We start from the raw sequence: 16,141 nt of genomic DNA, 5'->3' as shown, positions 1-16,141 counted from the left end.
GTGAGCATTTTTAAATTTTAATGAAAAAAATTATCACTCTAAGACTTACTATTCCTCCAGGAAAAAATTATATGTGATTTAAGCAATTACATGAAGGCCTGATCGTTAATGTGGTGGTAGTTTTTCACTCTAGTCATCTTAATGCTTGATATCATATTATATGCTGTCTCAGTGAATTGATCTTTAAACTGGATCTTCCAGGTATGGAAGTTACTGATTTTTTCCATTCAAATGTGAAATATGTCATTAAGTTGCTTATTATTGTAATCATAATATGCTTTTGTTTGTAGATAAGGATTGGAGATGGGGGGAGAATTGAAATCATCCTGGGTTATTTCTAGAGGGAAATACCTGGTTTCTGGCAACTAAAATACCAAGTTCAGTAGTGTAATGGATTAACAGGCTAACTGGGCCAAAGTGCTTTGCTGTAAACTAGAAAAGTCATTAAGAACAGGAGGCAACATTGTTAGTTTTGGCTTTGTAGCAACAAATTTTTAAACCAGAGACTGGTTTTAGGTCATGATTTCTAAGTGATGGCAGTTCACTCTGCTAATCTGAGAAGCTGTAGGATTCCTGTCTTTATTGGCTTGTATTGTTGTGGTGTTAAGGAGTTACTTCCTTCTCCAGATCACTGAGTTGGTGCACCAGAGAGATGTTACAAGATCACTGATCAAAAGCAAGATCGACAACTCCAAATCTTTCGAATGGCTCAGCCAAATGCGGTTCTACTTTGACCCAAAGCAGACAGATGTGTTGCAACAGCTCTCCATTCAGATGGCAAATGCCAAATTCAACTATGGTTTTGAGTACCTTGGGGTTCAGGATAAGCTGGTGCAGACTCCTCTCACAGACCGCTGCTACCTGACAATGACACAAGCCCTGGAGGCAAGACTTGGAGGATCACCATTTGGTAAGTTTGTGAGACAAGTGTATAAAATTCTTACCTTCTCTAATATATATAAGAATGAGTGGTTTAGGTGACTCAAAGAATCACCAGTGAGGAATCAGTAAAGGCAGGTTTAATACGAATTTGTAAAAGCACAACAAATTGTATGGCAAGGTTTATTGTATTATTTACTATATAGATAAAGCACACAAGGAAGAATCTGATTTAAAAAATCTAAAATGTGTTATGTGGAGACTGGGGACACAGAAAGAAAAGCAGAGATAACAGTAAGGGGTGCAAAGGGGTAAGAGAGACTACTACTGGGTCACAGGGGTCAGAGTGGACTCCCTTGCCAAACTTAGCTTTAGACTGGATCAAGTTTAGTTCTAAAGGATTTAGCAAAACTTAATTACGAAATCAATACAATAATAGCAGTACTTGAATAATTTCTGAATTTAAAGCAAAATTATTCAGTAGGATTTTCTATAAGCACAGCAGTAATTTCACAAAAAGTTTAATTATAGACCTAAATTGGCAACACTCATAAGGCACATGGACATGAAGCATGTGCAAAGGTATACCTATGAAAAATTCCCCTTGAATTCAGTGAAATACATCAGATGCCTTTGCATCTCTCCAGAAATGAAGGGTTGGTTCTCAAGGAGTGGGGGATATCAGTCCAGGTTCAGTTGTCAGCTTTCAATGGCAATCCTCCATTGCAAACTGCAGATATCACAAGCTCCAAGAGGCATCCCACTGGGGGGGAGATCCTGGTCACAGCCTGCTGCAGTCCAGGAGAGCTCAGTGTCTCACTTAGGACCACTGTTTATAGGGTTGCAAAATTACTGATTTTAGTCATCAGTAAATTTCCATCCTGGCCACAATCCGAGTTGGTGGTTACTGGAACTTTCCTTGAAGAGTTCAACAACAAAAATATTGTTCTACTTGCTTTGTTGTTCAGACAAAAAAAGAGAAGTCTCAAGGCTATTAAGCAGAAAACAGGAGCTTGTCAGAAGCTGTGGGAGCAGACAGGGTTTCTGATAAGTATAAGGGGAGCTAACTGGTGCTGATAATGTAGACCAAGGGCTAGCAAGCATTCCTGAGAATATAGTGTGGCCTAGGTTGGGTTTTGGGGGGTGGACTGGGGAGAGGATGTGCATCCCCACAATACAGTGTTAATATGAACATGCAGGACACTTTTAATTAAGACAGCAAAGAACAAAATGGTCTTTTGGGGGAAGTCAAAACAGTTTTAGGTTTTGTTTGAACCCTCTTGATTGAACAGGTACCTTCAGAATCCACATGCTGGCAGATTGCATGAATTGGCAGTGCTATTCAGATAAATTCTAAAGTATGTCCATCTCATTTCAAAAACAGGTCCTGCTGGTACTGGCAAAACAGAATCTGTTAAAGCTCTTGGACATCAGCTTGGCCGCTTTGTGTTGGTTTTCAACTGTGATGAAACCTTTGACTTCCAGGTAAGCTGTTTGATTAAAACAATGTATTCTTTGTTAGCAAGCAGTAGGAATCTCTTCAGAACCCTAAAACAGCCAGCAGTAGGGTTTATTTTTAAGATGATTATGTGTAAGTCCTAACTGAGTTGGTGTCTGTGGGTCATACAGAACCTCTGTAACAAAAAATGCCTAAATCAGAAGTGGGATGGAGCATTGCTAGAGCAGAGGGTCTTGGCTTTTGAACAAGTAGTTCTGTAACAGCAAATGGAGGGAAAGGAAGAGGAAGTACAGGAGAAGGGGCTTGAGACTGGCTTTAGGAAAGTATCTTAAACTATGTAGTTTGCATTGATAGTACTGGTTTAATGAGGAACAGATGAGAGTGTGAAATTACTGAAGTAACTGTGCTATTACCAAATTATCCTGTACAACACAGATGTGCAGTTTACCTCAGCATGTGAAGAATACCTCAAAACTGAGAAAATTTATCCAGATATTTGAAGATTAAAGACATTGTAATCTGAGAAGCAAATTAAATGTCTCTGTAAACTGTAACGCAGCAAATTATCTTAAAATGAAAACCTTAGTCAAGTGTATAAATAAAAAACATGGACAAGGAATAACTAAACTTTAAGGACTCTGCCAGGTTGTCCTTGCATGGGTTTTTTTCTGTACAGCTGTATTTTGACCAGATCAAGATTCCATTTAGCCAGCATTTATCTTGTAGGGATGACTGTAAGGAAATGCTTAGGGAGTATCACCGATAATGTGAGCCTTCCTTGCCCCAGCTCCCTTCCTCCCTCTGACAGTTAAGACAATCAGGATGTCCCAGCAGAAGTGTGTTACTCTGTTTATGCTCCAGTGAACCTTTTCTCGTGTACCATTTCTCCCCTTAAATCCACTTGCACACTTGGTTCTATAACATCTTAACCAAATTGTTCCACTGTGCATTATTGCTGTGCACTTCATGAAAGGGCAGCTTCTTTTTGTCTTTTTTTAACGATTTCTAAGTTATTGTATGAATAATTGATTCCTATTCATCTGAAACCAGTAGATTCAGTAGACTATTAAGGTAGACCTGTTCCCTCATGTTGCCTTCTACAGAATCTTACCTTAAAGGTTGTTCTTTATGTAGAAAGGTTATCATACTCTGGCCATCCAATTTGCTCCTCTGAAATGTTTTGTAATTCTTGTACCCTCCTTGTGATAAAGGACTAGAACTGCACTGATGTTAATGGTATCAGCAAACAAAACATTATGCAGTGGACTTAGTTTGCCTGTTTTGGAACACACTGCAGTACAGTATGGAGTGATAGGGAACTATGATCTGTGGTTCTGTGAAGCAGTGAAAGCTAAACTTTAGAAATCTTTCAATACTCTTACAATACTACAAATACAGTAACCTACAAATAAACACAGCTTCTTCCTGCCTTAGATGCATTGTATAAAGTGCTCTCCTCTGCTCCTTTTGCCAATGCAATTGAGTGAATTTTCCCCTCTCCCTGCAGGCAATGGGACGCATCTTTGTGGGACTTTGCCAGGTGGGTGCGTGGGGCTGCTTTGATGAGTTCAACAGACTGGAGGAGCGAATGCTCTCTGCAGTTTCACAGCAAGTTCAGTGCATCCAGGAAGCCCTGCGAGAGCATTCCAACCCCAACTATGACAAAAGTATGTCATTCTTCTCTAACATCCTTTGTGCTGTTTTGTTTCTCAGCTACATTTCTTGCAGATAAGGCAAGGATGAAGCTACTTTGTGTCAAAACTTAAATATTTGATGTAACTTCCAGCTGGTAGAAATTCACTTGTTTTGAGTTGCAGTACTGGAGAACCTGCTGTCCATTACTGTAGGAAACTAAATTAGAATAATGTATGACTTCCGTTCTCAGAGTGATGGATCTCTGACTCGGGTATAACTCTCTTTTGCACTTTTTTTTCAGCTGCAACACCCATTACCTGTGAGCTGCTGAACAAACAAGTCAAAGTCAGCCCTGACATGGCTATCTTCATCACCATGAATCCTGGCTATGCAGGCAGATCTAATCTGCCTGACAATTTGAAGAAGTTGTTCCGTAGCTTGGCAATGACAAAACCAGACCGTCAGTTGATTGCCCAGGTCATGCTGTACTCCCAAGGTTTCCGTACTGCTGAAGTTCTTGCCAATAAGATAGTACCATTCTTCAAGTGAGTAACAAGTTTGGCTGCAGTCAGTAATAACAGAACTTATTGTTCAAAGTTACAATACTCTTTGCAACTCACGAAGTACATTGTGCAGCAATCATTTCAAGCAATAGTTTCAAGTAAAGAATGACATTTACTGAGGGTTACGTTGGTTCATACTGAGAATCAAATTGTATTTTGTCTCTTGTGCTTCTTAGGCTTTGTGATGAACAGCTGTCCTCCCAAAGTCACTATGATTTTGGCCTGAGAGCACTGAAGAGTGTGCTGGTTAGTGCAGGTAATGTGAAGAGGGAGAGGATTCAGAAGATAAAGCGGGAGAAGGAAGAGCGTGGTGAAGTCGTTGATGAGGGAGAAATTGCTGAGAATTTGCCAGAGCAAGAGGTAATGTGTGCAAAGTTCTTGACTTATGTAATAGAGGATGCACACTAAACAAAGAAAATAACCCTTCAGTGCTTACTGAAGGGTTAATACTTATTTAGTATTTAAACAATACTTATTTAGTATTAAGTATTATTAGTATTATTTTTAATACTTATGTAGTATTAAGCCGTGTGAACAAAATAATGTTAGTTACCAATGGTAATTTGATAGCTTAAAAGCATCAAGTTAAATGTGACTTCTAAGTCCCAAATCATAGTGAAAAAAATTATTCATATGATGTGGTGCATCCATGAGGCTTAGTGCTGCTCAGCATCCCAGTAACTAATGCCAAAAATATAATGAAGAGACATAAGAAGGACTTGTAGAAACTGCAAATCAGTAGGAAATCACTGGGTAGTTCCAAAGTTGAAACCATATCAACAGTTGTTTTGACTAAGACTGCCCTGGTCTGGTACTTAATCAGTAAATTATTTAGTGAAGTATTCCTTGTTGTCAAACATGTTTGGTAGAGTAACTTAACAAATCTTCAATGAAATGCGACTCTCTCTGCAGATCCTGATCCAAAGTGTATGTGAAACTATGGTACCAAAACTGGTTGCAGAAGACATTCCACTGCTGTTCAGTCTCCTTTCTGATGTATTCCCTGGAGTACAGTATCACCGTGGAGAGATGACAGCCTTGAGAGAGGAACTTAAGAAAGTGTGTCAGGAAATGTACCTTACCTATGGTGATGGAGAAGAAGTTGGTGGCATGTGGGTTGAAAAGGTAAAATATAAAACTGAAAATGTGCAGTTTAAGTTTATGTATAAAACAAAATTTCCTTTTATGTTTTGAAAAGTTGAAAGCTTTTAAATTTTTCTTGTCTTACCTAAAAGCTTAGATTAATTGCTGATGTTAATTGGTACATTATTTCTTGTGTCACAGGTTCTTCAGCTGTATCAGATTACACAGATAAATCATGGTTTGATGATGGTTGGTCCCTCTGGAAGTGGAAAGAGCATGGCCTGGAGAGTACTTCTGAAGGCCCTTGAACGGCTGGAGGGTGTGGAAGGTGTTGCTCACATTATAGATCCAAAAGCAATCAGCAAAGATCACCTGTATGGTACTTTGGATCCAAATACCAGGGAATGGACAGATGGCTTGTTTACACATGTCCTGAGAAAGTAAGTCTTTAATAGCACAAATACAAAGTGGGTGGTACCTTTGTGCTTAGGATAATCTCACCTTAATTCTTTCCTTCCATGAATATTTTCTTTAATATAGAATCATAGACAATGTGAGAGGTGAGCTGCAGAAACGTCAGTGGATTATCTTTGATGGTGATGTAGACCCTGAATGGGTTGAGAACTTGAACTCTGTTCTGGATGACAACAAACTTCTGACTCTACCAAATGGAGAACGTCTCAGCCTCCCACCAAATGTAATGTTACTTTTTTTACTTTGTGTTTATGTGCTGTGTATAAGCTTGTTGGTTTAATTTAATGTGTACTCATGTTGTGCCTCTTTCTCATCACAAGCAAAGTAATACTGAGTTCAGATTGTGGTTTGTTGGAATAAAGGGTTTTTGTGGAAACATTTCATGTTACACTTACTCTGACTCTGTAAGACAAAATGTGAATTATATAAGTCTTATGGTAAATATCAATAATGATGAACATACCTCAGGACAGTATAATGCTGATGTTATTATTCAGAGTCTAAATGCAAATCTGCATATTTTAAAAGCTCTCTGTTTTTTCAGGGAAAGGGCGTTTGTATTGTTTTGGTTGATTGTTTTACTCCTAAATGTTGTTTTAAATTTCTTTTTTTCAGGTGCGTATCATGTTTGAAGTACAGGATCTGAAATACGCCACTTTGGCTACTGTGTCAAGGTGTGGAATGGTCTGGTTCAGTGAGGATGTTCTCAGTACAGACATGATATTCAATAACTTCCTGGCCAGACTAAGAAGCATTCCTCTGGATGAAGGTGAGGAGGAAGCTCAGCGCAGGCGAAAGGGCAAAGAAGATGAAGGAGAAGAAGCAGCATCCCCAATGTTGCAGGTATGACTTTGATTTTATTATGGGATAAAGTAGTAAAAATGCTTGCATCAGAGGTACACCATACATAGAATTTATGACAGCCTATCATAGGAAAGCTGACTTCCTCTTTACATTTTTTTCTTTTTTTTTTTTTTAATATGAAGCATTTCAAACCTTTAACAAAATCTCTTCTTTCTGCCTGGTAGTCAAATGAGAAGCAAATGCTTAGAGCAGTGTTTGTCTCCCCCAATAGATTCAGAGAGATGCTGCAACAATAATGCAGCCATATTTCACATCCAACGGCCTGGTAACCAAGGCACTTGAACACGCTTTCAAGCTGGAGCACATCATGGACCTCACGCGCCTGCGCTGCCTTGGCTCTCTTTTCTCCATGTTGCACCAAGCTTGCCGCAACGTGGCCCAGTACAATGCCAACCATCCCGACTTCCCCATGCAGATAGACCAGCTGGAACGTTACATCCAGGTAGATGCAGTCTCCTCTCAAGCGACTCTGTGTTTGCCTAGATTTGAGTTACTCACTGGGTTTTGTTACTCTAAAACCAATAGCTGCTGCTGTTGCTTCTTACAGAGGTACCTGGTCTATGCCATACTGTGGTCTCTTTCTGGAGACAGTCGTTTGAAAATGAGAGCGGAGCTGGGAGAATACATTAGGAGAATCACCACTGTGCCACTGCCAACTGCACCCAACATACCTATAATTGACTATGAGGTAAACCTTTCTTGTGCTAGAAATGTTGCTCTTTCATTTTCTTAAAAGCTTGCTTTAGATTTTAGAGGCAAACCTGGAGAATAAACAGCTGGACTATCTTAAATTTTACAGTTTCAGCAAACAAGCTGCTTGTTTAAATAAACACATCAAATTTTATGTCACTTAAAAAATTAATTTAACTAATGTTGAGCTGGATTCTTGTTCGAAATTGTCTGTGTTTTTATGCTTTTAGGTGTCCATTACAGGTGAATGGGTGCCCTGGCAATCCAAAGTTCCTCAAATTGAAGTTGAAACACACAAAGTTGCAGCTCCTGATGTTGTAGTGCCAACCCTAGACACAGTTCGCCATGAAGCATTGCTGTACACTTGGCTGGCAGAACACAAACCTCTGGTGCTCTGTGGCCCACCAGGTTCTGGAAAGACCATGACCCTCTTCAGTGCTCTCAGAGCTCTGCCTGACATGGAGGTACTCAAGAGACTTTTGTGTGTGTGTGTGCCCATGGGTGTGTGAATTACAGATTAGTAGCAAGTCTTATTTATTTATTATTTATTTCCTAGCAGAAACTCAGTGATAGCTTCATCTCAGTCAGTCATGTGTATATGTAGCAAAAAATAAAAACCATGTTGAGAATATAAATTCATTTCTCAAGCTACTTAGCCAAAAGCTGCTTTCTTCCTTTGCCACTTCAGTAATAGAGGAGCATTCCTGTGTTAAGTTTTTAAAAATACTGTGCAAATGTTTAAGAGTAGCTCTCATTCTTTTGTGTATTTAGGTGGAGTGACAGTTACATGAGGCTGTCATGTTCAAAATGCAGGGTTGGGCAAGAAGCATTGCTGCATGGTAAATGGAGAACCTGCAGTGGGAAGCAAAGAGTATCTAGGCTGTATGTGGCTGTATATGTGTGGTAATATACATGTAATGTGGATAGTGTTAGTTCCTCCATTGTGAACAGCCAAACATACCTGTTTCCAGGATTCCTGATACACTGTCTTTCAGTCTTTAGTGTATTTTAATTTTTTTTCCACTATACTCTTTTTAAGGTGGTTGGACTCAACTTTTCAAGTGCTACCACTCCAGAACTGCTGTTGAAAACTTTTGATCACTACTGTGAATACAGGCGTACCCCTAATGGAGTGGTGCTGGCTCCTGTGCAGTTAGGAAAGTGGCTGGTGCTGTTCTGTGATGAAATCAACTTGCCAGATATGGATAAGTATGGCACACAGAGAGTCATATCCTTCATTAGACAGGTATGTTTTTCTTTGTAGTCAGCTGTATCAGAACAGCTATTTATAGGGAAATAAAATGTTCCACTGATTTGATTTTATTTTTATGGTTTTGTGCCAGATGGTGGAACATGGAGGATTCTACCGTACATCTGACCAGACATGGGTGAAACTGGAGAGAATTCAGTTTGTTGGTGCATGTAATCCACCTACTGATCCTGGAAGAAAACCTCTGTCACATAGGTAATGTGTCTAGTAAATTCTAGGTAACAATGAAATAGGAGTCAAAACTGAAGCATTGATTATGTAATCTGTTCTTAATACACTTGTTTAACAGCAGCTGTGCTGAAATTTTGTTCCTTGCTTTTGCACTGTCTGCTGCTTGGTTCTTACTGTGACAGCCCAGCAGTGGACTCAGTATTAGGCTGTTGAATCACCTGTCTGAAACACTTGAGAATGGAAGCAAACCAACTACAGTTGCTGCTGATGGTTTTGAATCAAGCAGTTATTTAATTTTGGCAAAAGATAACAAGGAGAATACAGATAGTAATTTGACTTTCTGTACTGTGTAATTTGCTAATCTTTCAGGTTCTTACGACATGTTCCTGTGGTTTATGTGGACTATCCTGGACCAGCTTCACTTACTCAGATCTATGGAACATTCAATCGTGCAATGCTGAGGCTGATCCCATCACTTCGCACATATGCAGAGCCTCTCACTGCTGCTATGGTAGAATTCTACACAATGTCTCAGGTAACTTGTTAAGTGCAATTCCAGACTCCAGTTAGAATGCTTTCTTCTATGCTTCATTTAGCATGTGTTGTTAGCTTTTCACATGGATAATGTGTACAAGAACTCAACTAATTACTTGAGTTCTGGCAAAAATGAATTATGCTGTCAGAGTAATATCTTGCAATGCCAAGTCCTATTAAAAAATACGTTGCAACTTTGAGATAAATAACTAATTACGTTTAAATTTTTAGGAGAGATTCACTCAGGACACGCAGCCACACTACATCTACTCACCTCGTGAAATGACTCGGTGGGTGAGAGGTATATTTGAAGCATTAAGACCACTAGAAACCCTACCAGTTGAAGGCCTTATCAGGATTTGGGCCCACGAAGCCTTACGTCTCTTCCAGGACAGGTAAAAAATTAATGAGCTGGGGAAGTAAAACCATAAAAAGTTGCCTACTCCTTGCCGACTTTCATTAGAGCGTCAAACTAAAGTGTGTTTTATGTTAAATAGCTGGAATACCAGTGAGAATATTTTGTTTTGCTCCAGCATGACTTTCTTAGGAGTTCTGTCTGTACAAAGCAAAAATACACTTCAGTCATAGTGCTGCCATGTGGTGTGATTATATCCTCCCATTACAGAGGACTGTACTCACTGACTTAATTCTTTATCCAGACTTGTGGAAGATGAGGAGAGACGCTGGACTGATGAGAACATTGACATGGTTGCTCTGAAACACTTCCCCAACATTGACAAAGAAAAGGCTATGAGCAGACCTATCTTGTACAGCAACTGGCTGTCAAAGGCAAGTCAAAATTTAAGAAAGAATAAACCCCCAAATTAAATAGGTTAGATGCACCTGAGTGATGCAGCTCTTATGACCTTATTAAAGTGATAATCAGTGCCCATCATGCTGTTAAATTGATCTCCAAGAAATTTTTAGTACGATTATCTGAAGTGAACTCTGCCACAGATTTAAAAGCTGTTATGCCAGAGATACTATGGTAAGAGCCACCATGGAATGTAAAGGCAGTATAAAATAATATCTATATTCTTTCTCAATAATATTTTGACACTATCAGGTGACAGTTATTCCTTATGGAATCTCTTGAATAAGGCAGTGACCCTTGAGCAATGCTGATATTACAGATTTGCTGTGACCTGTTTCTTACGATCTGAAGTGATCCATATGGGTAACCTGTATAAATCCTGGTGTGTTTAGGCAAAAGTCCACCTAGCTTGCTACCCATCTCTGACCAATAGTAAGTGACTAGGAAAGACTGTTTAAAATAAATCTGGGAACGGATTTAGTCTGTAGTGCTACTTCCCAGTCTCTTTGGTGACTGGCAGCACAGCCTATGGTAGGTTCAGCAGATACAGTGTTTAAACCCCATGAATATGTTCCTGTGCAAGTTAAATGAGTACAGTGTTCTTAAGCCTTTGTAAAGGATTGTTACTTCAAGTATTCTAGTAATTCTGCTTTGGTGTACTCATAAATTTACCCCTAAGCAAATTCCCTTAATACTAACCTCAATACTGTATTGACTGTATTGGTTCTTTTAGGATTATATTCCAGTGGATCAAGAAGAATTGAGAGACTATGTGAAAGCTAGGCTTAAAGTCTTTTATGAAGAAGAACTTGATGTACCACTTGTCCTGTTCAATGAAGTCCTGGATCATGTGTTAAGAATTGACCGGTAAGCACAGACATCCATTGCTGATCATACAAGCAGTATGTAGAGTTACTCTAAACCAGAATAGCCTCAGTACAAAGTAAGAATGGTCTCACTGATGTCTACAGAAAATATACTGCCAGCCTCCAGATAGTGAGAGGTGTGTCAGTTTTGGTGAACTAACTTGAAGCTTAGGTGTTCCAGGAAACGCTTCAGTAAGTTGCTAACCCTTATCAATCACACTTGGTTGTGTTATTTTTTCAGAATCTTCCGTCAGCCACAGGGCCACTTGCTGCTAATTGGAGTCAGTGGGGCAGGGAAAACAACCCTGTCAAGATTTGTTGCCTGGATGAATGGTTTGAGTGTCTACCAAATCAAGGTTGGTGTGCTAAGTTTACTTCTAAAATCCTGTACGTCAAAACTCCCACTTATATATTGACCCCTAAAATCCCATTAAAAGCTAAACCAAAATGTTAATGACCAATGTACACTCTTACCAGGTTCACAGAAAATACACAGGTGAAGATTTTGATGAAGACCTTAGGACAGTATTGAGACGCTCTGGCTGCAAAAATGAAAAAATAGCTTTTATTATGGATGAGTCAAATGTCTTGGATTCTGGATTCTTGGAGAGAATGAACACTCTCCTAGCCAATGGAGAGGTAAGAAGATTTTAAATAAGTATTTTTTGCACCTTTTTACTACCATAAACTACAACAAAACTATGTTTTGAATTAGGTTCCTGGTCTCTTTGAAGGAGATGAATATGCTACCCTCATGACTCAGTGTAAAGAAGGAGCACAAAAAGAAGGTTTAATGTTAGATTCACATGAGGAACTCTACAAATGGTTCACCAGCCAAGTTATTCGCAATCTCCATGTAGTGTTCACTATGAATCCATCTTCTGAGGGCCTGAAGGACAGGGCAGCTACCTCTCCTGCACTCTTCAACAGGTAATTGCTATATATTCCAACATATTTTACAGGTACCATTAAAACACTACTTTTTGGGGAAGTCTTCACATATGCTTTTTATTTCAGATGTGTCCTGAACTGGTTTGGAGACTGGTCAACTGAGGCACTGTACCAAGTTGGCAAAGAGTTCACAAGCAAAATGGATCTTGAGAAACCAAATTACATTGTGCCTGATTACATGCCAGTTGTGTATGATAAGCTGCCACAACCACCATCACACAGAGAGGCTATTGTTAATAGCTGCGTGTTTGTTCATCAGACTCTTCACCAGGTATGTTACTGTACTGCTTAACTTCCACTTACCTCTAGGCCATGGCATCATTCACCAGTTTCTTAAAAACTATGATCCTTCGCATCCAAATAAATTTTAAAACAGTGCATACTCTACAACACTTTGTTCCCTAAAGGCTAATGCTCGGCTGGCAAAACGAGGGGGCAGAACCATGGCAATCACACCACGCCACTATTTGGACTTCATCAACCATTATGCCAACTTGTTCAATGAGAAGCGAAGTGAACTGGAGGAACAGCAAATGCATTTGAATGTTGGTCTTAGAAAAATCAAGGAAACAGTTGATCAGGTATATATTCTTAAAACTTTGCCCTGTGTAAAGCTGAAGTGAGTAAATAGATCTCAATGCTCAGTATGAATTCTCTCTTCCATCTTGCAATCGACCTTAGGTGGAGGAATTGAGGCGTGACCTAAGAATAAAGAGTCAGGAGCTGGAAGTGAAAAATGCAGCAGCCAATGACAAGCTGAAAAAGATGGTGAAAGACCAACAGGAAGCTGAGAAGAAAAAGGTAAAAATTTTTGTTAAATCTCTGTGCATAGCAACTATTTGATTTACAAAACAGAGCCTACACACCAAGTACTGGAAGAATTTCAGCTTCTAAAAAGCAGTATTTTGTCTGTGAAATTTCCTTACAGGTTATGAGCCAAGAGATTCAGGAACAGCTGCACAAGCAGCAGGAGGTCATTGCAGACAAGCAGATGAGTGTGAAAGAAGATCTTGACAAGGTGGAGCCTGCTGTCATTGAAGCTCAGAATGGTATGTTAGCACCTCAAGGGATGACACTGTGGTCTTGGATCTAAAACTAGTCTATGGGAATGTATTTTCTTGTGATCTAGGTTGGTCCTGTCTAATAAAAGTGTAGGCTCGTAGCATGAGGCTGAGCAGAGTTGAAGAAATGCTTTCTTTTTTAAATTCACAGTCTTTGAGCTGTGATTGTTGTGCTTTTCTTCCTTTTTTTTTTTTTTTTTTTTCTTTTGGTCTGTGTGTAATAGTACCAGTCTGATTCTTGATACTCCTTCTATGGCTTGTGGCTTAGTTTCAGGAAGACCAGTGATGGCTTGCTGCTGAACAGACAGCATACAGTCAAGCTGTCCATTCGTTAAACTGGGTAGACAAATCACTGGTTTGAGTGAATCATTTTTAGGCAAGAGAGTAAGTTGCCTTTGCTCATTTAGCAAATTGAAATTCGTGGACATGTGTCTTGTAATATAGTAGTTATTCAATAGTATCTGCTTCTCTAATAACCTCATACTCCTTTTTAGAATCTTGAAGAATTTTTACAAATCCAGGATACTCTGCAGGGCTTTGCTAACTGTTTGTTTTCTTCCTAATCAACACTCTTCATCTTTCTGGCACTGCTTAGCTGTGAAGTCAATAAAGAAGCAGCACCTGGTAGAGGTCCGTTCCATGGCTAATCCACCTGCAGCAGTTAAGCTGGCCCTGGAGTCCATCTGCCTGCTGTTAGGTGAAAGCACCACTGACTGGAAACAAATACGTTCCATCATCATGAGAGAGAATTTCATTCCAACCATTGTTAACTTCTCTGCTGAGGAAATCAGGTGAACTGCAAGTGTGAGATACTTATGTGAACAAACCATTTACAAAGAACAGATGGTCTTAACTGGACTTTCCTCTGTGTAATTGCTTTGGTAGCACTGGACTTCCTTTGACACCAGCTTGTTGCACATGGTGAACATGCAGGTGGTACAGGAAGTAGACTGCTGAAGCCAAGGTGTATCATGAAAATTAAGTCACAACAAGCAGCAAAGCAGCTGCTTCTTGTGACTTAATGGCATGCTTGCAAAGCAGTGTGTTGGTGTCCAAAGCCACACTGTCAGTTGAAAGTGGTTTTGCAGCAATATCAGACCAGGCTGCTCACTGCTTTATTCAGCTTAGGAGGTCAGCTTCCTAGCTAGTTCTAAATGTGAGCAGAAGGTCAGACTACAGATATCTGAATTCCCTACCAGCTCCAGAGTTGAGCAGTTTGCAAATGACTAATCTTAAAATCTTGATAAAATTTTTTTATCGCCTGTAAGCTGTAATTTCTGAAACAGCATGTCGAACATCCCAGCTACTACTCAGCAAAACTGACAGGAAATGTTTCTTGTCAGCTGTGGAAGGCAGGCTTGATAAAGGGATACTGAGCACCTGTGTACTCATAGTGTACTCATGCTATCTGTGAAAATGTTTCCTTTGCAGTGATGCTATCCGGGAGAAGATGAAGAAAAATTACCTGTCAAATCCAAGTTACAACTATGAAATTGTAAACAGAGCATCACTGGCCTGTGGACCTATGGTGAAATGGGCAATTGCACAGGTAAAGTCAGCTTGAGGAAGCAAAGGCAAGGTGAAAAGAGTGAGCCAGAAGGCACTCTTAACAGTGCTGAATTTGCCTTTATTCTGCTATGTATTACAAGCTATTTTGCTTCAAAGAAATGGGGTAGATGGTTTAGATGAATGCTTATGGGATAGATAGTGCCATACCAGAGAATTACTGGCCAGCTGTGATACAGTCTCTGCACTGAAAAACTTTAGGTTTACAGTGAACACTGCTGGATATTTTCTGTATGTGATATCATTCAACAAGACATGACAATTGTCCAGTGGAAAATGCAATGCAGTCCTCTTAAGACTATATTTGTCTTGCCTCAGAATAGGACACACTCAGGGCAGACTTACAAGTTTTCTAAAGGAATATGCTTTGGTAATCTTTCCCCCAGAGTGAGATACCCAAGAATGGTTTTACTTGCCTGTTGGTGTTCCAATAGAGCAAAATTCTTGGCTCATTAAAACTGTGCCTGCTTGAGTGGCATGATCTGGAGAGACTCTGTTTAACTTCAAACTTGCCAACAGGCCCTGTCCTAATTGTTCTGTAGCTTAAGTTTACTGATCTGCCCTTCATGCTGAGAAGGGCAGATTAGCACAGTACTGGCATGGACACCCCATTGAATATTTATGTAAAACAATGCTGTGCACTTCTTAATTGGGTCTGAACCTTTTGGATGATTTTGTAAATCTACAGAGCAGTACAAGGAAACAGCAATTACTTACGTTTCCATTTTTATTTTAAACTAGAGTCCTAGGGACTGATAAACAATACTAGGTTTCTCTTAAGTAGTTATTAATTCTTACACAGGTCAGAAGCACATAAATTTGAAAAGATGCAGCTGATAGTACATACCTGAATGCTGTGGTTCCTGATGAAATGTAATTTTTGAAAGTGTAAAGGTTCTATTTACCATTTGCAGCTGAACTATGCTGACATGTTGAAAAGAGTGGAACCTCTACGCAATGAGCTGCAGAAGCTGGAGGATGATGCCAAAGACAACCAACAGAAAGCAAATGAAGTGGAGCAGATGATTCGTGATCTTGAGGCCAGTATTGCCCGTTACAAAGAAGAATATGCAGTACTGATTTCGGAGGCTCAAGCTATTAAGGCAGACTTGGCAGCTGTCGAAGCAAAAGTAAGACTTCATACACAAATAATTTTTCATTCTTTGATCTTTGACAGTCCAAAATTGAATCATTCTTCAAACTTGAGAGTGGATTTGGTTACTTTCCCTGTGTAGTGCATTTGACCTATTTTGTCTCTAGG

General features: G+C 39.6%; 1 protein-coding gene across 1 annotated transcript in view; it reads left to right on the top strand.

Moving 5' to 3' along the window:
• DYNC1H1 (dynein cytoplasmic 1 heavy chain 1) overlaps positions 1-16,141 on the top strand; it is a 44,719-nt gene that overhangs the window by 16,178 nt on the left and 12,400 nt on the right. Inside the window, exons 27-54 of the mRNA XM_021549636.3 lie at positions 628-910; positions 2,264-2,364; positions 3,846-4,005; positions 4,275-4,518; positions 4,713-4,896; positions 5,449-5,661; positions 5,821-6,059; positions 6,160-6,316; positions 6,709-6,936; positions 7,169-7,399; positions 7,505-7,645; positions 7,878-8,111; positions 8,687-8,893; positions 8,991-9,112; positions 9,458-9,623; positions 9,854-10,017; positions 10,282-10,411; positions 11,170-11,303; positions 11,544-11,658; positions 11,780-11,941; positions 12,018-12,232; positions 12,320-12,524; positions 12,661-12,834; positions 12,935-13,054; positions 13,182-13,302; positions 13,910-14,105; positions 14,746-14,863; positions 15,795-16,010. Coding sequence (XP_021405311.1) covers positions 628-910; positions 2,264-2,364; positions 3,846-4,005; positions 4,275-4,518; positions 4,713-4,896; positions 5,449-5,661; positions 5,821-6,059; positions 6,160-6,316; positions 6,709-6,936; positions 7,169-7,399; positions 7,505-7,645; positions 7,878-8,111; positions 8,687-8,893; positions 8,991-9,112; positions 9,458-9,623; positions 9,854-10,017; positions 10,282-10,411; positions 11,170-11,303; positions 11,544-11,658; positions 11,780-11,941; positions 12,018-12,232; positions 12,320-12,524; positions 12,661-12,834; positions 12,935-13,054; positions 13,182-13,302; positions 13,910-14,105; positions 14,746-14,863; positions 15,795-16,010 — 4,980 coding nt within the window. The remainder of the gene's footprint in view (positions 1-627; positions 911-2,263; positions 2,365-3,845; positions 4,006-4,274; positions 4,519-4,712; positions 4,897-5,448; positions 5,662-5,820; positions 6,060-6,159; positions 6,317-6,708; positions 6,937-7,168; positions 7,400-7,504; positions 7,646-7,877; positions 8,112-8,686; positions 8,894-8,990; positions 9,113-9,457; positions 9,624-9,853; positions 10,018-10,281; positions 10,412-11,169; positions 11,304-11,543; positions 11,659-11,779; positions 11,942-12,017; positions 12,233-12,319; positions 12,525-12,660; positions 12,835-12,934; positions 13,055-13,181; positions 13,303-13,909; positions 14,106-14,745; positions 14,864-15,794; positions 16,011-16,141) is intronic.

This window comes from Lonchura striata, chromosome 6 (genome assembly GCF_046129695.1).
Source record: "Lonchura striata isolate bLonStr1 chromosome 6, bLonStr1.mat, whole genome shotgun sequence".
Taxonomy (NCBI): Eukaryota; Metazoa; Chordata; class Aves; order Passeriformes; family Estrildidae; genus Lonchura; species Lonchura striata.
This window is presented reverse-complemented; position numbering and strand designations above follow the sequence as displayed.